The following is a 21,787-nucleotide window of genomic DNA, read 5'->3' as shown; positions in this document are numbered from 1 at the left end:
TTCCAAGAAGTAACTTTAATTAGTCATATAACATTATTGAAAAACTTTGAGATGAAGTACAAACTGGAAATACTTTGAACACAGAAAAATAACATTTTTCATTCTTCATTATAGAATTGTTTAGAAATAATAATAGAAATACTGTACATATTCTTTGTTATTTTACCAAAGAAGAAGCATACATATACTTTCCTATCTGAATGCTCTTTAATCCAAAATTAATCTTGATTTAACATAAGAATAAAGTTAATCTTCATCCAATATAGACAAGATAAAGAGATTGTAATACCCTCACATCCTGGACACAAATTGTTTCAACTCCTACCCTCAAAACGTCACTACAGAGCATTGCACATCAAGACAAGGAGACATAAGAACAGTTTTTTCCCCAACGCCATCACTCTACTAAACAAATAATTCCCTCAACACAGTCAAACTTTTTATTAAGTATGCACTTCTATTTCTATTAGTTTTTTCTCATCATTCCTATCATCCTTTTCCTCCCACTTAGGACTGTATGACTGTAACTTGTTGCTTGTATCCTAAGATTTTTATTAATATTGATTGTTTCTTCATTGCTTATTTGACCCCTATGACAATAATTAAGTGTTGTACCACATGATTCTTGACAAATCTATATTTTATTTTATGTACACTGAGAGCATATGCACCAAGACTAATTCCTTGTGTGTCCAATCACATCTATCTATCTATCTATCTATCTATCTATCTATCTATCTATCTATCTATCTATCTATCTATCTATCGGATTTGCATGCCGCCCCTCTCCGAGGACTTGGCGCGGCTCACAACATAGCAAACAATATACAATGTACAAATCTAAACCTCCTATTAATTTTACTAGAAAAGCTTTAAAACTCTACTAACATTTAAAACCATTCATTCCTATTCACATCACACAACATACTACATTTGTCGGCCAGGGGGCAAGGGTCCAATGTTACCAAGCCTGACATCACAGATAGATCTTTAAAGTTTTACAGAAGGTGAGGAGAGTGGGGGCAGTATGAATCTCTGGGGGGAGCTGATGACAGAGGGCCGGCCCCCCCACAGAGCAGGCTCTTCCCCTAGGTCCCGCCAAACAACATTGTCTAGTTGACGGGACCTGGAGAAGGCCAACTCTGTGGGACCTAACTGGTCGCTGGGATTCATGCGGCAGAAGGCAGTCCCACAGGTATTCTGGCCCGATGCCACATAGGGCTTGGCCAATAAAGAATTATATTCTATTTTATTCTACATGTAATAATAAAGAGTTCACCATATTTCAAAGTGTGGATTACATCAGAGTTTTTCTAATAAATATTTTAACAATAATATAAAAGGGATGCAGTGGCACAATGTCTTAATGATGCCAGATCTGATGGCCAAAAATGTTCTGTACTTTGGCCGGCCAGGTTCGATACTAGCTCCACAAGTCCCAGTGTGCTCCCATTGCTCATTCCCTGGCTCCTGCACACTCAGCAAACATAGAGTAGATAAAAGAGTTTTTCCCTTGGTGGCAAAACCTTAACTGCATTTGCATGTACAAGAGAAGAGAAGCTGATACTGGACCGGGCTGGATGAGAGGCATCATGACACCAGCAGAGGAGCCCAGAAGAGTCAGCAACCCAAATGCTGCTAGTTAGCAGGTATAAACTAGTTTGCTGCCACCCTTGATGCACCAAGGATGGGACTGCAAGTGCCAAACAGAACACAGAGAGTAATCTAGGTTGTCAGGACTGTATTGTGTATAGCGTTTGCAGATTTATTTATTTATTTATTTATTTATTCATTCATTCATTCATTCATTCATTCATTCATTCATTCAATTTTTATGCTGCCCTTCTCCTTAGACTCAGGGCGGCTTCCAACATGTTAGCAATAGCACTTTTTAAACAGAGCTAGGCTATTGCCCCCACAATCTGGGTCCTCATTTTACCCACCTCGTAAGGGTGGAAGGCTGAGTCAACCTTGAGCCGGTGATGAGATTTGAACCGCTGACCTTCAGATCTACAAGTCAGCTTCAGTGGCCTGCAGTACAGCACTCTACCTACTGCGCCACCCCGGCAACATTGAGTGCCATTCCCAGACATTGAGTGCCATAGACTAAATAAATAAATAAGCAAAGTTATCAAGCTATCTGGAACAATTTCATTCCTATGACTTCTGCAATATTACATGAAAATGATCTTCGGAAACTGGATGTGATGGTGGTGGTGATGATGATGATGGGAAACAACCTAGAGAAGGTGGAGAGAGGTTCCTGCAGCTGCCTAGCAAGTAGAGAAAGAAACTAGAAAATATCTTCCCCTCAGTCTGTAAAAAGAGACAGAGAGAGAGATTTGTACTCTGGGACTTGCAATTTCCTGTCAATGTAGCTCTACAATAAAGTAGAATTTGCTTATTTGTTCTGTTTGCTGGGTCATCAATTGGGAAAGTGGACAATTTTTTTTACTTCTTATACTATCTTTAATCAATTTCTCTAAGAAATGCACTTTAGGAAAACTTGTTGAATGGGATTTGATATCTTTTCAGCAGAGTTTGCCAACTCTTCAATAAACATTATTTCCCCCAATTACTTATGTCATAAATAATATATTAAGTATCAGCTAAAATTCGAGAAAAAATGCTGCCTAAATTATTATCACAAAGCCTGTATCTATCCTAATAGAGTTCATTCCTATTTTTCACCTGAATTCATCAGAACCTACAAGGGTAGCAAGAGTGCTATATTTCTCTTTAGTATTTTATTTATTATTCTGATTTATAAATGCATCAGTATCTTAATTCAATATTCCTGGCTTCCACCAAGGCATTTTTATATTAGAGGACATACTTCATGTTTTAAAACCCTAGTTTTGTCTTAAGACCCCATACACATTATCTTTTCCTGTGTGCTAAGATCCCAAACAATGTTATTGGAGAGGGAACATCAAGAAGACCACTTAGTTACTTCTGTTCTGCCTTGATAAGTTTCAAACAATGCCTCAGTCTGGTTTTGATTCAGGATCAAAGCCCTAATTGTAATTATGCCCATAAATTTAAAATATTCTGCATGTACAAATTAGAGGTATATATGCCAAATTTTAAGATAAAGTAAGAAAATCTCCAACTCTAATCTAATGAATATTAAGTGTAATTATTTCAATGAGGCAGATTCTGTTAGAGAGTAGACTCAAGGTAAGAAAATTCTGCTTAAACTGTTTTGTATGTTTTTTAATATGTTTTTAAACAGTGAGGCCTGCACACATGCATGGAGGGAGCAGCGTTGGGGGATTGTGTGAGCATGCATGAGGGTAGGGCATTATATTATGGATATGGGCACATGTGTGCACTATCGCACATGTGTGTGCCCTTTTGGCACCTGAGCTAAAAATGTTTCAGCATCACTGATATAGGCAAACCAAGGCACACCTGGTTCCACACATTTTGGACAAGTTGTAACATTTCTGGTCTTCAAGGGCAAGTAGATTGCATTGTAGTGGTCTGACTGAGAAGTCACCAAGTCATGACTGATCATAAGATGAGATGTATGTATTCTATAATTTTTTGTCATTCTTAAAGTTCACAAGAATCCACATAAACTTTCTGTAAAAAATTTTTTTTTAGTTAACTAGTTCCTATAAACAAAAGAACTCTGGATGTACCACACTTACACCCTAATTAGTTTCTTTTGTATCTTCACTGTGCATTTATGACAATTCCCGATTCTATCTTCAGTTACCACATTAATGCAATAGTCTCTTTTTCTATTTTGAAGAATTATGCATCCATAATGGGGGGAAATTAATATCTCAAAGCAAATTATAATTAGGAATTCCTCATTTCAGTTTATGCTTTTTCAATTAGGCTCTCTATAATTTTAATCATGGGAGCATTACCATGTTTCCATAATTTATATACCTGTGATATAATTAAGTCTTGAAATGTCTCAGTAATATACAGAAAAATGGGGGACTTAGTCATCTTTTTCTTTGTGTTTAAGTCCAAAGCATAGAAGGAATTTGTTCCAGGTAACTTGGTATAAGGCATAAAAAGATACAGAGCAGGGCTGAAATGCTCCCAGTTTAATAATAATAATAATAATAATAATAATAATAATAATAATAATAATAATTATTATTATTATTATTATTATTATTATTATTATTATTTATTAGATTTGTATGCCACCCCTCTCCGAAGACTCGGGGCAGCTCACAACAATAATAAAAACAATGTAACAGTGGAACAAATCTAATATTAAAAGAGAAAAAGACATATAAAACCCTATCATTTAAAACCAAACAACACATACATAGCAAACATCAAGTATAAAAGCCTGGGGAAGGTGTCTCAGTTCCCCCATGCCTGGTGATATAGGTGGGTCTTGGGTAGCTTACGAAAGACAAGGAGGGTGGGGGCAGTTCTAATCTCCGGGGGGAGTTGATTCCAGAGGGTTGGGGCCGCCACAGAGAAGACTCTTCCCCTGGGGCCCGCCAGACGACATTGTTTAGTCGACGGGACCCGGAAAAGGCCAACTCTGTGGGACCTTATCGGTCGCTGGGATTTGTGCGGTAGCAGGTGGTTCCGGAGGTACTCTGATCCAGTGCCATGTAGGGCTTTAAAGGTCATAACTCACACTTTGAATTGTGACCGGAAACTGATTGGCAACCAGTGCAGACCACGGAGTGTTGTAGAAATGTGCGTGAATCTGGGAAGCCCCACGATGGCTCTCGCAGCTGCATTCTGCACAATCTGAAGTTTCCGAACACTTTTCAAAGTTAGCCCCATGTAGAGAGCGTTGCAGTAATCGAACCTTGAGGTAATGAGGGCATGCCTGTCAGTCATTGGAGAGTCAGTCATGAAGGAAGCATGAACCTCCATCCACCTGCCCAGACAGCACCATTTGGTTTCTTTTACCTTCTATGCATGTGCAAAGCATTATGTGCCTGCGCAGAGGGTAAAAGAATCCAAATGGTGGCATCTGGGCAATGGGCAGAGCCTCATGCTCTTTTCGCAATTGATCCCCCGTCAACTGACCGGCACGAGTGAACTGGGAGCATTTCACCCTTGATAAAGTGCCATATTTGTGTCTACTGAGATGTGACTACTAGTTAGATCTGAGTAATCTATATTGAGTTTCCACAGGGGATATTCATATTCACTTATTAATCACTGTTATAACCAGGAAGTATTGTAAGAAAAAGAAATTTACAAATAACACCATACTATTCAGAATAGCGAGTTCAAATAATCTGCAAAATGGTGGGGAAAAAAATCTATCAAAATTTTATTTATTTATTTATTCGATTTTTATGCCACCCTTCTCCTTAGACTCAGGGCGGCTTACAACATGTTAGCAATAGCACTTTTTAAACAGAGCAAGGCTATTGCCCCCACAATCTGGGTCCTCATTTTACCCACCTCGGAAGGATGGAAGGCTGAGTCAACCTTAAGCCGGTGATGAAATTTGAACCGCTGACCTTCAGATCTACAAGTCAGCTTCAGTGGCCTGCAGTACAGCACTCTACCTGCTGTGCCACCCCGGCTCAATAAAATTACATCACATGAGCTCCAAATATTTGAGAGAATAGAAATGAAATTTCTGTAAGCTACATGAGAGAAATCCTTCAACTCTCCATATATGAATAGGATTTGAGCAATTGATTTTTTAAAACATTAGGAAGCCCCTAAAGAGGACAGTTTGGGATAATTTTTTGTGTAGACTAATAAATGGGTGAGTGGATGCAAAAGAATGAGAAGAAAGTTTTGCCAACAATGATATCAGAGACGACACCTCTTTTCAAAAGCTATTTTGTCTTTGAGACACCTTCTAGAATATTCTTATAATCATTTAACATCTATGGTTATTCTAAATTAAATAATTAAAAAGAGACTTAACCACATTATTCATTTTCAGTAATAAGGACAATTCATCTATACCCCAAAATAGGCCACCAAATATATATCTAAATATTTTATTACAAATCTGGATATAAATTTTCCAAACCAGAAAGCTCTCTAGCAAAGCAAATAGTAAATGTAAGTGTATGCGTTCATTTATGTTCCCACTTCAGTATATCTATTAATATATATTTACTATGTTTGTTTAATGCTTGCAGAGTTAATACATATTTCCCCTACTGAAGACAAAGCAGATATTCAATATTAATGGAAAGTTGCAAAATAAATAGTTTCTGCATTAAGTATTTTCCTGTATGCTTCAATGGTAATCAATGCCAATATGAGTTTATATAAAAATCTCAATAACAGTTTCTTAAATTGATAATCAGACATGTTCACAAAATGAACATATAACACTGATATTATTACACTGGAAGTAGGATGATTGTTCCCAAAATATTTTTCCTAGTTAACCCCATCTTCTTCTATATTATATATTCTTTGGAGACTTTGAAGATATTGATATTGCTACCATATATTATGGTGTGTAGAACAGCGATTTGAATGTTGCTTTTATAGAAATTATTGCTACAAAATATTGGCCCAAATAATAGATAGTATTTAGCTGAAACACTTTTCGGTCATGCTTTGAATATATTATTGTACGTAGTGCTAAGTGGACTATGACTGAAATCATTTGAAGTTTGAATCTGGTCCATTACCTAATTTAAATCCGTAGCGGCTATGATTTGTCCTATAGTAATGACTGGGGCATGGTGAAGCATTTGGCCAAAGAAAAATAGTTGAGTTTATGCCAAGATCATTTTTTTTAAGGGAAGACAATGGACTCAGGGCAAGACCAAGAACACGCAGAATATGCAGAAAAGGATGAAATGGTAGAATAGACATGTAGCATAGCATATATGCACTTTGGATTTAGTATATAAAAAGATTAAGGAAAAGAGAATAGTAATTTATTGATGATGGTGAGGAAATCACCTGGATGAGTGAGGAGTGGAATGGCAGAATAATCCAGAGATTCTAGTCTTGAGATGAAGGGAATGACTAGGAATAAAAACCTGGAGCAGCTTGTAAGAGCACAGAAAGACCAAAAGATTAGAGTCTGTTATGTATACAGAAATTCAGATCCCAGACACCAAAACTCTATGAGGCTTTGTTTGACATCATGATAGCCGGAAAAAAACCTCACAGACATTCTACAATCAGTAATTGAGATAAAGAGGGGAGAAGAAACAGAAAAAAAGAAAAGAAAAAGACAGTTGAAAGGGAGGAAATGTAACTAATATCTGTGTAAAAGTCCATCCATGGATTAGCCAACCACTGCATTTTAACCAAAGTACCATGAAAAATTCACTACTGCAAATAAGCCAACTCTCAAAATTTCATGTTTTAATTTTCAGAATTGACTGAGCTTGGATAAGCCCATCCAATTTTGTGGTGAATCAGGAAACTGAAATTCTCAGTTTATCTGTGAGTATATATGGTAGGCAAAACTTTATTATCTTTCTTATACTGTACTGTATATATTGTACATAGAAAAACATACTGGCTTTGCAAATAGTATTTTCATTGTATATAATATTAGATCGTAGTATCCAGAGTAAAAATCTCATATTTAATTCAAAATCTCGACTAATAAATGCTCTGTCCTATACATACAAGTAAATAGTTCTAAATTCGATTGCAGAAAATATGATTTCAGCAACAGAGAGGTCAACGCCTGGAATACTCTATCTCACTGTTGTTACATCCTCTAACCCTCAGAGCTTCAACCTTAAACTGTCTACCATGGACCTCACCCAATTCCTAAGAGATCCATAAAGGGGGTGTGCATAAGTGCACCAGCATGCCTACCATCCCTGTCCCCTTTCCCCATTTATTTGTCTTCATTTCTTTCATTCATGTCTATGTTTATATTTATACCTGCTATCTTTTACATGTTTTATTTTATTTATTTATTTATTTATTTATTTATTTTTATTTATTGGATTTGTATGCTGCCCCTCTCCGTAGATTCGAGGCGGCTAACAACAGTAATAAAAACAGCATATAACAATCCAATATTAAACAGTTAAACCCTTATTATAAAACCAAACATACATACAGACATTCCAGGCATAAAATTGTAAAGGCCTAGGGGGAAAGAGTATCTCAGTTCCCCCATGCCTGGGGGCAGAGGTGGGTTTTAAGAAGCTTACGAAAGTCAAGGAGGGTGGGGGCAATTCTAATCTCTGGGGAGAGTTGGTTCCAGAGGGCCGGGGCCGCCACAGAGAAGGCTCTTCCCCTGGGTCCCACCAAGCAACATTGTTTAGTTGACGGGACTCGGAGAAGACCCACTTTGTGGGATCTAACTGTTCGCTGGGATTCGTGCAGCAGAAGGCGGTCCCTGAGATAACCTGGTCCAGTGCCATGAAGGGCTTTATGTTTGACCAACAAATGAACGAACAAACAAACAAACAAACAGATAAATAAATAATAAATTTGTTTAATATATTGTATATAGCAGCTCCTCCAACAGTGTCAATTTAGCAGACAAGCATGACACACTTACAGTAAAGCAGTATAAACTTTCAACTAGGGTTACTCCTTCTCTTTGATACCCAAGTGGGCAGTGATGTTCTATTCTAAAACCTCTAATGTGAACATCTAGAAATCTTCCAATGATCAGGAATTGGGCTTCTAGAGGTTGATTCATGATGCCATGAAAATTATTGCTCACTGCACACCAAAACTAGATGGTAAATTTTATATCTGTCTTCAGCTGTAAAATCTACTCCTCTATAGATTCTAGTAGACTTATTCATATCCTATCCTGTTTGCATTATTCTTATGGAAAACAGACGTGATCATTCATTTTTAATTAATTTGATGGATGCCTCCTCGGCATGGGACACTATATTGCATATACTTCCTAGTTGTTGGGAATTGAATTTGGAGGCTATTGTACCAAAGGTAACCAGTGCAATCGTTGTTGTCAGGAAAAAAAATGTGTGCGAAAAGATAAAATTACTAATATAAGAAACACCTTTCTTAGTAAGAAAGCTTTTTTTAAATCAAATCAGACAAAGTTATGATTGTAGCTAAGATAAAAATCTTTCAGCAGATTTGGAAAGACTTTGACTTGGAATGTAAGAGGTGTAAAATGAACATAAATGAATGAGTCAAAAAGAAAAAAGAGAAAAAATGTAAATTTATGTCTGGAAAGTAGGAAAAAGTAGATAATATAATGATCTGAATGAAAATAGCCTGATCATGTTGAATTATTCTGATGAACACATGAAGGAAAATGACATAATTAAGCATTAAAGGGCTAAAATATGTCTATGAAAGTATGAATTGATTTTTTCTGAGTTACTGTGGATAGGTATTAAAATTAGAAATGTGTATATTGATGATAGTTAAATGTTACATTCCAGTGAATAATGATAGTTGAAAAATCACATAATAGAATGTGTTTTGGAGGAAAAATGTACAGCAATGTATGGGACTAGAAGTTCTCCAAGTGCCTTCCAAGTCTGTTATTCTGTAATTCATTTTCAATGAATGCAATCTGTGGGAAGAATATTAATCTGCTATGTAAAGCAAATGAATAAATTGAAAGGGGATAAGACCTTTTTTGAAACCTAAAAATGAATATATTTGGTCAGAATCCACATTAAAAAAATGTTTTGAAAATTTGCTGCAGTCACTTCACATGTATACATGGGAAAGCAATGGATACAAAATATGACTGAGCTTTGGGCTTTATGATGGGAAAGTGGAATGATTCTGAATGTTTCATAGATTATTTTGTGGAAGGAAGGAAAGGAGGGAGGGAGGGTTTAGATTAGTCGTTTCAGTATTTGTAGATGAACAGATCTCCTAGTAGAATGAATAGAAAGTGGATTTAATGAAAAGGCATGAGAAATCCAATTTGTGGGGAAATCAGGGAAAAAGAAAGACTCATGTTGACTTGAAACTGAATATATTTGTTTGAAGGAAAAACATTCACTACAACAGACTTCTTACATATTGGATGTTTGTATGTATTTGTATGAAGACATCTGCATTGACATTTCAATGCTTTTTACAAATGATTTTATAAAGGAACAAGGTTTTCAGAAATATTTTCACACAGTTTTTGATAGATGCTTATTGATTTACAGGAGGGAGCTTATTTTTTTTTAAAGACTGTCCAATAAAAAAAGAAAACAGAAAAAATTAAATCAGAAGATAGAACAGAATTAGAAAATAAAAATATTTATATATCTAACAAGATATAATAATCACTGTATATAGTTTGCTAATTGACAAATACAAACACAATGCAAACATAATATGTTAGCTTTAACAAAAATTAGATCAGTAAATAAGAGCTGAATAATTGTTTGCTTTTCATAATTTTGCCCATTACTTTTTCCTTTATTCATTAAAAAAAAGTAGCAGAGAAATACATTTTGTTTTTAAGTATTCCCCAGAAGTAGGAAAAGTGTTTGTTTTAAAAAAAATATATGAGAGGAAGTTAGTTTTGGAGTTCACACATATTTCTGATGTGAAATATCTAACAATATTTCCTTCTAATATCTAACAATATTTATCATATAAACACTTTACTTTAGAGGTTTGAATCTTGTGGGATTTCTCAGGGCCTTATTTAGGCAAAGTAAAACTATCTACATTAAATCTGTTAATTTCACTTGAAAAGTGATAATCCCTTGATTAAATGTCCTTCTTCGTATTAAGAATCTGAAATGTTTCAGTGTTATTGAGTATCTTCTCAAATATGATAAGCTGATCTACAGCTATGGTTATCTTAATAAGAAATGCAAATTCTGCTGATTGATATAAATTCATACAGACTTATACATAGCAAATCACTTGGCATCAGAATAATAGAGTTGGAAGGGACATTGGATGTCTTCTAGTCAAAACCCTTCTCGAACTCTACACCATTTCAAACAAATTTGTCCAATCTCTTCCTAAAAATCTCCATTGTTGGAGCATCCATAACTCATTGTTTGATCTGTCAGTAAATTCCTGTTTACTTATGGACTGGTTCTTTCTTTGATTAGTTTCCATCCATTGTTTCTTGTCCTAACTTCAGTTGCTTTAAAGCCCTTCCTTGTGGTAGTCTCACAATATTGGAATGCTACTATCATACCCAATTCCTGCAACTGTTCTTCCTATGTTTTAGCATTGTGGCCCCTAATTATCTTTGTTGCTCTTCTCTGTACTCTTTCTAGATCAACCAACTATTGTGCAGTAGTATGTAAGTCTAAATTCAATTGCTATTTTTACTTTAAAAGTGAAATATTGATTTCAACCAATGCATAATATTACAGATGAGCTGAAAATATATAATGATTTTTTGGGGGGTGGAGGTATGTATTCTGTAAATGTTTGGGCTATTGTCATAGAAGTTTACCAATCCTAAAAATGCATATATTGACCTGAGATAAAATTTGAAGTATAGGTTATTAGATGCATTCTGGAACCAGTATCTTAGATGTAAAACATATACCATGTTAACTCCATTGTAGCTAACCACTGAAATATTAAAGTGTCTTTCATTAGTTAAGCAAGATAAGAGCTTTATTACTGATGACTGCATATTTTGTATTAGGTCAATTAGGAAATTAAAACACTTGCTGTAGCAACTACACCATTAGGTTCATAACCTTTTGTTATAAATACAAATAAAGACTGCACTGCTCATTTAGAGTTCTTTTCACCATCTTTTAGGCTTAAAAAAACCTACAGTTGCTATCCCTTGTTGCTTTCTATTTGCCTCTATTGCATCTGTTCTACCATCAGTGAATGGTAACGCTCTGATTATGCATGTGCATCATATGCAAGAGACTTGAGTCCTCCAATGTTACTTCTTTTCTTCTTAAGATTGTCATCAGCTAATAAAAATCATCCATTTATTCATCCATCTTATCTATAAGGTTCTCTAACCTCCAAATTCTGACCCTGAGTGGTTTATGTAAGAATAAAAGCACACAAAAAGTAATTGATAAACATAAAACTATATAAAACACATACTGCAATCAGTCTTCAAGTGAGCAATTCCCAAATAATTTCAGGGCAGGCTTATGCACTATTTTGTCCCAATGGCTGGATGGAAAACCAAGTTTTCAAAGCCTTATAGAAATCTAGAGATTCTTTGGAAGCCATGCTAATCTTGTGGGATATGATGCTCCAAAAGTCAGAAGCTATAACAAAAAAAGTACATTTCCAGACACTGTTCCAGGGCTTCCATCCTGTTGATGTTCAGGAAATCCTTCAGGATCTGATTAGATTAGGCTTGGGGGTCACAGTTAACTGGCAACATTTTTTGTGTGTGGGTAATATGTGGTTACTATTATGTGGTTCCCCATTTGTGGTTTGTATATTTTCCTGTTAATCATTTTAACACTGCACACGTGCCACCAACTTGCTTTTGGCTTTTTGGGGTTATTTTTTTGGCACTGCGCATGCACCCATGTGATGCAGGAGTAAATGAACCTGCAGTGAGGTATGTTAGAACCCACCCCTGATCTGACTGGCTGTGTCTTATGGATGCCTTAAATAGTTTTCAGAGTGTCACTGTGTAAGTTCACCTGTTCTTCTGAATCTCTCCTCCCATATAGGGACCAAGTCATAGACCAACTACATGAGGATAGTTTTAATTGCTCAAAACTATAAAGGGTACCTCCTCAACTCTTTCTTTAAAAACAGGATATAACTATGCTTTGAAGGACCAGGTCTACAAAACGTAAGAAAAAAGTTAAGCGTTCCTTCAAAGTTAACCCACAGATTTCTGCCCACAATTTTCAATAGCACTTCTTCTGGGCATATTTTGTGAGTGGAAATTTTGATAGGGGAAAATGAATACAAGCAGACATGGCATTCAATCTGCTATGAAATCCAGAGAGAACAAATGCCTAAATTAGTTCTCAGAGGAACCTTTTGGGAATTCTTTCCAATTTTCAAGGTCCAGGACATATTGAATTTTGAGTCTTTTGGATCACAGTACAATCACCATCAATTTCACAATTTATTTTTAGAGATACATGCTCCGTATCTTTCTCTACTACAATGGTTCCCTTAGGTAGTGGTGTCATTGTAGCTTTCTTTGTTTTGTTATAATTCTTCCTTTACATAATCTAGAAATATGGAATGACACTCGTCAAGGCATTTTTTAAAAAGGAAGAGACTAAACATGAAGAGAGAAAAATTACCTGACTGGCGCACCACGAGACTGTGCAGGCTTCAGCATGACTGTAATGGTAGTCTCTGTTTCATTCAGAGGGATGTCAGTATCATATTCTGGCATTGATGGGGCTGTGGAACAACAGAAATATTTATGTTCCTGTGAATCAACCAGTAGAAGGGAATCAAATATAAAATGGTTTTTTTAATGCTATTTGTTCTTTTTTTTAGCAGTGAACATTTAGTTGATCCAGTTAGGAAGAATTGGCTTTCTTGCTTTTTGCTCTCCAAGGTCCTTTGATTAAATATCTCTTGTTCTCTTTCAAATTTCACTTCTTAATTCTTAATCTGCAAGAGGCTATTTCTAAAACAATGCAACACTCTGCATGATCAGATCCCTTTCAGGCATTGACCTAAGCCCAAATTAAACAAATCATATTATGTGTTAGTGCAAAGTGTAAAGTCAGCAAAAGAAATTAAGCTCATTTCTTGAAATATCAAGACATTTTTGTATGTTAATGATTTCAAAATCTAAATGACTAAATGTTGACCCTTATTTATATTAAAGCAAAAGAAGCAAAGTGCTGTAGCCTGCCAGTTCTATAATTTCTTTATGGATGAATATGAAAATGTTTTACATAAATACACAGCAGAGAGTAACACAGATATAGACATTTGTTGCTAGGTGCATCTGCAGATTGCACAAAGCTTAGTGATGAAGGGAATGCTTTGAATGATCCTAGATCAATTTCTGTTTAAAATTAAATGGATTCAGAAAACAATGTTTGACTGAAAACAAAACAAAACTATGTCTTATTATTTATTAAAGTGCACAATGTTAAATCACAGAGTTGTCTCACTGTTTTATGAGAAATTTCACAAATTATTTCCCCCATAGGAACATTTTAAAAAATGCAGCCCAAGATGCTAATTGCTTTAACTTTGACAGAATTCTAATTATTGTCCCTGTATCTAACAAATTCAAAGTCAAAACTGAATTTTCTCAGCATGTCGTTTTCCCCTTAATAGTAATACCTGAAATTTTAGTTGCAATCCGTGTGGTGATGGGAGGTCCAAAACCTTTTACTGTGCTGGCTTTAATGGTGAATGAATAGGTAGTTCCTGGATATAACCCTACAAAGAGGTGGTGAGTTTCATTCCTTAGTTTGAAGACTTTTCCTCTCTGGTTCAACAAGTCAGCAGTAGGATCTAGAGATCCAACAGCCTTGTAGGTAATCTGAAATAAATAGGGGAAAAATAAAATTTGTTGTATGATCTGAATGTATAACTAATTGTGTATATATTTTCATCTACAAAGATCTACATTTATATAGGACAACGGGACAAATATATTTCAGCTAACTTTAACTGATTTCTAGGGCTCCTACAGGTATGGTCAGGCACACAGAACTGGTAGAAAACCTTTGGTCAGATACACAGAACTGGTAGGAAAAAAAATTGATTCTTTTTTCTTTTTCCCCCTTCTGGGTTCTGGGTATGTTTTTCCTATCACAGTAATTTAGGTTGAATATGTATAATTTTAGAAGAGCTGTGTGTGCATGTGTGTATGTACATACACATACAGTTTATATAATAGATAATGTATATTTTTGTGTGCCTATGTGTAATATGTATGTACACATATGGCATATATACATAGAATTAAATAGTATATTTTGGATGTTCAGTAATAATAAATAGATATGGAAATTGTATCTCTTTGAGGGGAGGAGAAGCCAGGCACACTAACCCTAACCCAAACCCCTGACATGAGTGACGTCAAGTTGTCCACCTTTAAGCCAGTCACATGACCTTTAAGGCACCCAGGGCCACATGATCGTCAAGCCACTCCTACCTGGTCACATGGTCGGCAAGCCACACCTACAAAATAAGCCACACCCAAAGTGTGGTAGTAAAGCGTTTTGCAACCCTTCACTGGTAGGCATGTATGTGTGTGTGTACATTCACACACATCTTTATTTACTACCCATTTTCTGAAACTGGAGATGTTTTATAATATAGAATTAAAAACAAAGCAACTGATGATACACTGCTCATCTCAGATTGCTGGATGGTCTCTTTTTGCAGCTTTCTATAGCAAAAGAGACAGCCAAATGATATGGAGAAGTTATGTGCTTGACTGCTTTTTTCCCCATTCTACAATCTGAAACTATTCACTAAGGTAAGAGCATGGCTATTGTAAGTATGTCAGGATTCCCATATGTGATTCAGCAATTTAGGATGGCCATAGAATCAAATGCAGGTTAGATGCCTAAAGGACAGTTTCCCATACTTCAAAACTTGAGTTAGGATAGTCACTAAACGGAATCAGAACTGTATCTGTTTCATGCTTAGACCTTAATCTAGAAACATTCATGAAGATTCTCAGTCATCCAGGTCGTGGTCCTAAGGGTGCTTTTTCAAGAGGCAACTGGACTTCTTGGTTTTAATTTGAAGATGTTTCACTTCTCATCCAACAAACTTCTTCAGCTCTCATCTGAGAGGAAAACCAGAAAGTGCCTCTTGAAAAAGCACCTTTGGGACTCTATCTCCTATTATCTAGCAGTTTTCCCAAAAAGGAAGGATTTATAACAAAGTGAATAGCTAGATTTTTTTTTCAGGAAGAGGTCCATATCTACCGCATTCAAGGCTAAATATCACATCCCATTTCCAGCTACACAATGCCTCTGTCAGATAGCTAAGAAGCCAGAATGAATATGAATTCAGATCACATGCGATAGGCCCCATACAACAGATAATCCGTTTCCCCAGCTTCCACAAGATCAGCAAAACTAAATAGTCAAACAGTCATCATGTTAAACTTTTATTTGAAATACTTTTAGAGAGGGCTTTAAGCACTATGAAATGGTATACAAATCTAAGTGCTATTGATATTAACCTCAGCAGAATGACTTTGGAGGATCTACACTACCAGTTCCACAATGCAAAGGTTTAGGAATAGTGCAATAGAATGCTATAAGTAGTCATAACTTCTACAAACAGTGCAGTATCAATCTCAATAACTTAATCACAACCCAAAAGCCATAGATTAGCAGATCTGGCTACTACAGAAGTAGTACAAACAATTACAGTGTCTAGGCACTGGATCAATACATTGGCAGCTTCGTCTGTGCAACCTGAAATGGAAATGTAAAGTTGGATATTCATCTACATGCAGAAGATACTGCACCCCAAAGTAGAAAATGATCCTCCCAGTGTCTGGGAGATGCTGAACAGTGTTGAGCCTTGATAAACCCTATGTAAGATTAACTATGGATGCAATTTTTCCTCCCCTGTCGCTACTGACTGAAACCAATCACTGAGCATAGTGCTTGCCTCCTAGCCTAGCTGGTCCATAAGGACACTGTGGATAAGAGAATTAAAGGCCACTGAGAGATCAAGCACTTAGATAGATGTATCATTTGCATCCTGGCTCCAACAAAGTTCATCCGCAAATGCAATAAATGCTGAATCTGTATTCTAATCTGGCCAGAAGCTAGACTGAAAGATAGCCAGTAATAATTATGTAATTATAAGTTTAACACCCATAGATGCCACCAGAGTTTCCATGTGAGATAGTACCTATAGTTACCATATTGGTAAGCTTTCATTTATGAACAATCCTAAAAACGTAAAATAAAAATGTAGCACCTGAGTAAAAGAAACAGTCAGGGATCACTGTTAGTATAAATGTCAGGACACCATTGATATTTATTGGAATTTTATAATTTCAGTAAAATGTCAGAATGGAAAATGTCAAAAAAGCTGTTATTTATTATGTCTTAAGATTCACTAAAGGACTGTAGTTAAACTGCATCTTCATTATCATGAAAAAAAAATAAAAGGGCAGCATCTAATAGTTAATAAGTATATATCAGAGATAGACTTCCACTGATTTGCAATCTTGTTAAAATTATTAAGTTCATAATGATATAGCAAGGTGATTTTGCTTAGATGGTTAAATCTGACCAGGATTGTAAAATAAATTTATACACTTGTACAATAAGTAATAATTGTAATTTTGTTACCACTAAAAATGTTCTTTATTGCTTCTTTCTTCTTTCTTTTTCTTTTTCACAAGTCTTGCATTATAAACAACTCTAAACTCTACATTTAAGTTTTAACTACTGGTGATAGTACAGTTTAGAAAAAGTCTCAATCCTTTGGAGTTACCGAAATTTCATAAATGAAAAATAAATTTGGCCATTCTTAAAAAAGTTCCATGAACCAATTCTGATGAATGTTAGGCATCAGCAGATTTTGTAAAACATGAATACAGTATTTGGTTCCCTCAGAACTCTTACTTCTGGGTTTTTTTGGATCTAAGAGACCCCTAAATTCATCTACCAAAAAGGGCAGGAAAATTATTCTTGCTTCTTATTTTTTTAAAAACCTCTTAAGCACTAAAGATTTGCTAATTTTTGAAAGAAAAGAGAGAACGTAAAAAAATAAAAATAAAACCAGGGCAAGATGTAAATATCAGCAAACACAGGTTCCTACACTAAACTAAAAATAAAAGGCAGCCTATCTTAGCTTTACATACTTTTAAATAAAATCCTATTTTTCCCCCTCTAAAACCTGTTTGGCAATAGTGGAGGAGACCTGACCATGTTTGCAATCAAAGTATTTCAAATAAAATATATTTTATTTTAGTGTTGGGTCATACTGGAATAAACAACACTATGATACTGATCATAGCACAAGAACAGGCACTAAGGACCGGATCCATACAAGCAAGGATTTTACCAGTTGTTCTGTCTGGGTGCCCCCAGACTTCAACACCAACTGGAAAAAGCAGCCAGACACGCTGGTAAAAGCAAAAGCACTTTATAGTTTGAAAAATAAACACAGAGAAAAACCTGTTCTTCCCAACAGGCAGGCTATGAGACTTCACAGCAGAGTGCTGATGGCCAGACAATACAGCAGACTTCTTGCTGGCACACCCACCACTGTAGAGAATAAGACCCACACCTTTTCCCCCCAAGGTTTCAGTATTCAAAGTCACAAACCAGAATTCCAAGACGCCAAAGATCACAGCCAGGTCCCAGGACTCCCAAAGATAATACTCCACAAGCCAGGAAGGGTGGGTCTGCCTTTTCAGCCTTTCCAGAGAGCACCACACCCAAACCCAGCTGTTGCCTCTTTAGTGCTGAAAGTACCTGGCTAATTGTCCCCTTCGTTGTGTTGCTCTTCTCTGCCGGAGATCGATTATTGCTTGTGCATTTTCATCTAAGGAATCCAGGCTGCTTGCTGGGGAGAGCTCCCTCTCAGGGGACTCTGGCTGTCCTCCCTCTCCCTCAGCCTGAGATTCCTCCTCCCCATCTGCCTGAACCTCCTGTTCCTCATCCTCCCCCTCTGAGCAGGAAGCCGGCAGAGGATCAGCCGTTCCCTGAGGGGCCTCAGACGGAATCACAACACCAGTCTAGACAGGACAAAGGTGCAAACTATGCAGAGAGGCCTCAAGAAAGTCCAACATATAATGGTATGGCTTAAGATAGCAATAGCACTTAGACTTACAGTATATACTGTACTGCTTTACAGCCCTTTCTAAGTGGTTTACAGAATCAGCATATTGCCCCCAACAATCTGGGACACCATTTTATCCACCGTGGCAGGATGGAAGGATGAGTCAACCTTGCATGCATGATGCAGTGAACGGCACAACCTATTACTTGTACAGGTATTAGAAAATAGTAGTGGTAATAGATATAGCAGGCATATTTATATAATCTCTCTCTCTCTCTAGCATACATTTATTCTTCATCTTACCTCTTTTTGTCTTAAGTGCTTATTAAGAGATTCATGAACTGGGAAAGCCATGTTAACAATGCCAGTCAATGAATAGGCATAGCAACTAACGCAGCCAATGGGAGCTAACTACTTCTGAGTCTGTGCAGAGAACTGAAATTGAAAACTTAAGCTTAAGGCTGGGCGTGGCTCAGTCACTCTGTTCCCAGTGCAGACTGAACTCTGCTGAAATGAAACTAACTGTTCTTTGCTGAATCAGTTATCTGTGTGTGCTTCTGGAATTGATTTTATGCAACAAATACTAATAGGTTATGGGCCCGGAGCACACAGAAGACTGCATTGTAATTAAGCTGTGAACAGACTGCCTGTGTTTAGAAAGAGAAGCAAGGCAAAGATTGCAGGATGGCTACTGTTGAATTTAAGGAATGCCCTTTGCCTCATTTGGCAGAGAAGAACTATATAATATGGGCTGCATAGATGGAATGTTTCCTGAAGGCTAAGTAGCTGTTGGATTTGGTTATTTGGTCTTTAGCAGCTACGGAACAGATAAAGCATGACAAAACAATACCTTATATCAGTGATGGCGAACCTATGGCATGTGTGCCACAGGTGGCACATGGAGCCATATCTGCCGGCACACGAGTTGTTGCCCTAGCTCAGCTTCAACATGCATGTGCATGCCGACCAGCTTATTTTTGGTTCACATGAAGGTTCTAGGATGGTGTTTTCAGCTTCCAGAGATCCTCTGGGGATGAGGATAATCTCATCACCGGCTCAAGGTTGACTCAGCCTTCCATCCTTCCTTCCATCCTTCCGAGGTGGGTAAAATGAGGACCCGGATTGTGGGGGCAATAGCCTAGCTCTGTTAAAAAGTGCTATTGCTAACATGTTGTAAGCCGCCCTGAGTCTAAGGAGAAGGGCGGCATAAAAATTGAATGAATGAATGAATGAATAAATAAATAAATAGAGCCTGGGGAGGGTGAAAAACGAGCCTACCATGCCCACCAGAAGTTGGGAAATGGGCCATTTCCAACGTTCAGAGGGCCTTTTGTGCCTGACAATATCTGTAGGAGTCTTTGAATTATGGGTGTGGGCACTCACGCATGCACAACAGCACACGCACAGGTGCTTTCACCATCACTGGCTTATATCATCTTAAGTTTAGAAAATGAACAGTTAATCAATGTAGTTGATTTAAAGATTGCAAATGAAGTCAGGCTGAAATTGAGAACTGTGCATGTGAGTGTGTCAGCATGCAATATTCCATTTCATTTGTCTAAGGAAGTGTTCCTCAGCCTTAGCCTGAGAGAGATACCATGCCTTAAAACAAATGGAATGGGAATGGGACACTTAAGACAAAAAGAGATAGGATGAAGAATGAATGTATGCCAAAGGAATATAGATTGAATATAAAAATGAGTGACCAGTATTAAAGGTCTACCTAGAGGTAAATTAAAGGCTGTCTGAAGAGAATGAATGAGCACCAAATCTTAAACATAGAAACATAGAAGATTGATGGCAGAAAAAGACCTCTTGGTCCATCTAGTCTGCCCTTATTCTATTTCCTGTATTTTATCTTAGGATGGATATATGTTTATCCCAGGCATGTTTAAATTCAGTTACTGTGGATTTACCAACCACGCCTGCTGGAAGTTTATTCCAAGCATCTACTGCTCTTTCAGTAAAATAATATTTTCTCATGATGCTTCTGATCTTTCCCCCAACTAACCTCATATTGTGCCCCCTTGTGCTTGTGTTCACTTTCCTACTAAAGTAAACACAAGAACAAGGGGGCACAATCTGAGGTTAAAAAAACAAATATAAAAAGAATGAGTCAAGAAAAGATTGAAAAATCAGTGAATGGGTGGAGTTGATGTTATTTTTAACAGGAAACAGCTGAGAATGTTTCCTTTTCTATAGTTTGTAGGAAGTATACTTGCTTCAAAACGATATGTATATATGCAGTATGAAACCAGAGGTTGCATACTCTCTTCTTCTTAATTCCCCTACATTTGTCATTCAACATTATCCTCAGCTGTTAAAATTTCTGTTCAGTTTATACCTTATTTTCTACAAATATCCATCACTTCATACATTGCTGCAACTACTGACATACTTTTGATACATTGTATATTAAAGCACACCTTTGAAATTCTGTCTGACTTCCATTGTTATGCTTATTAATGGCAACTGTGAAAATTATACACCTATATTCAAAGGTAAAACTCATGACTTATTTACCAACCAACTTCTTTACTGTGTTCTAAATTTAATTTAGAGGTGGTTCAATTTCATCAGAGTTGTCAATAAAATATATTGTGTTCAGCTGCTGCCTTAACCTTTCCCGATGTTACAAGGATCCTCACTTATATACAGGGTAATGTGAATAAATCAATGTGTATATGCACACACTTCATTTTTTTTTAATGAAAGGCTTCACAAAACTCAAATTCACAGGTGTATGAGGAAAGCCTGGGGGGGTGGGTTATGGGGGGAAAAATGCTTGTCAAATATTCAACTAAACCAAGCCAGACAAAAAAGGTTAATAGCCACAGTCCAATTTATCTGAATATGATTGAGAACCATATGCATGGAGAGAAATCACAAACAGTATTCTGCTGGCCAGAAATTACACTGTTTCATCAGAAAACATTTTACAAATAATCAGTGTAGAACAATATTTATTTCTGAAGTACAGAATTTTGCTCTTTTTTTCTGAGTCCCCTGCCTCTGTTCTTTTTCTCAAACTCTTAATTTTCTTCATATCGCAAGTCTTCCTAACCAAGACTATTTTTAAGGGGATGGCTTTAATAATCTTTAAGGGCTCTTCATGTCTTTCTTCATTACTTACTGTATTTTTGGGAGCATAAGATGCTCTGGACTATAAGACATGGCTACCTTCTTTGGAGAGGAAAATAAGATATACGCTAGTGCATGGATATGGGAAATAATATGAAAG

At 36.6% G+C, this 21,787-nt stretch overlaps 1 protein-coding gene across 2 annotated transcripts in view; it reads right to left on the bottom strand.

Annotated features, from left to right (window-relative positions):
• PTPRT (protein tyrosine phosphatase receptor type T) overlaps window positions 1-21,787 on the bottom strand; it is a 678,043-nt gene that overhangs the window by 175,016 nt on the left and 481,240 nt on the right. For both annotated transcript variants that reach the window (XM_070744761.1, XM_070744762.1), the window contains exons 11-12: window positions 14,116-14,317; window positions 13,110-13,212 (exon numbers count right to left, since the gene is read on the bottom strand). In XM_070744761.1, the coding sequence (XP_070600862.1) occupies window positions 13,110-13,212; window positions 14,116-14,317 (305 nt within the window). The remainder of the gene's footprint in view (window positions 1-13,109; window positions 13,213-14,115; window positions 14,318-21,787) is intronic.

This window comes from Erythrolamprus reginae, chromosome 3 (genome assembly GCF_031021105.1).
Source record: "Erythrolamprus reginae isolate rEryReg1 chromosome 3, rEryReg1.hap1, whole genome shotgun sequence".
Taxonomy (NCBI): Eukaryota; Metazoa; Chordata; class Lepidosauria; order Squamata; family Dipsadidae; genus Erythrolamprus; species Erythrolamprus reginae.
Note: the sequence above shows the minus strand (reverse complement) of the source record. Positions and strands in the feature narration are given on the sequence as shown.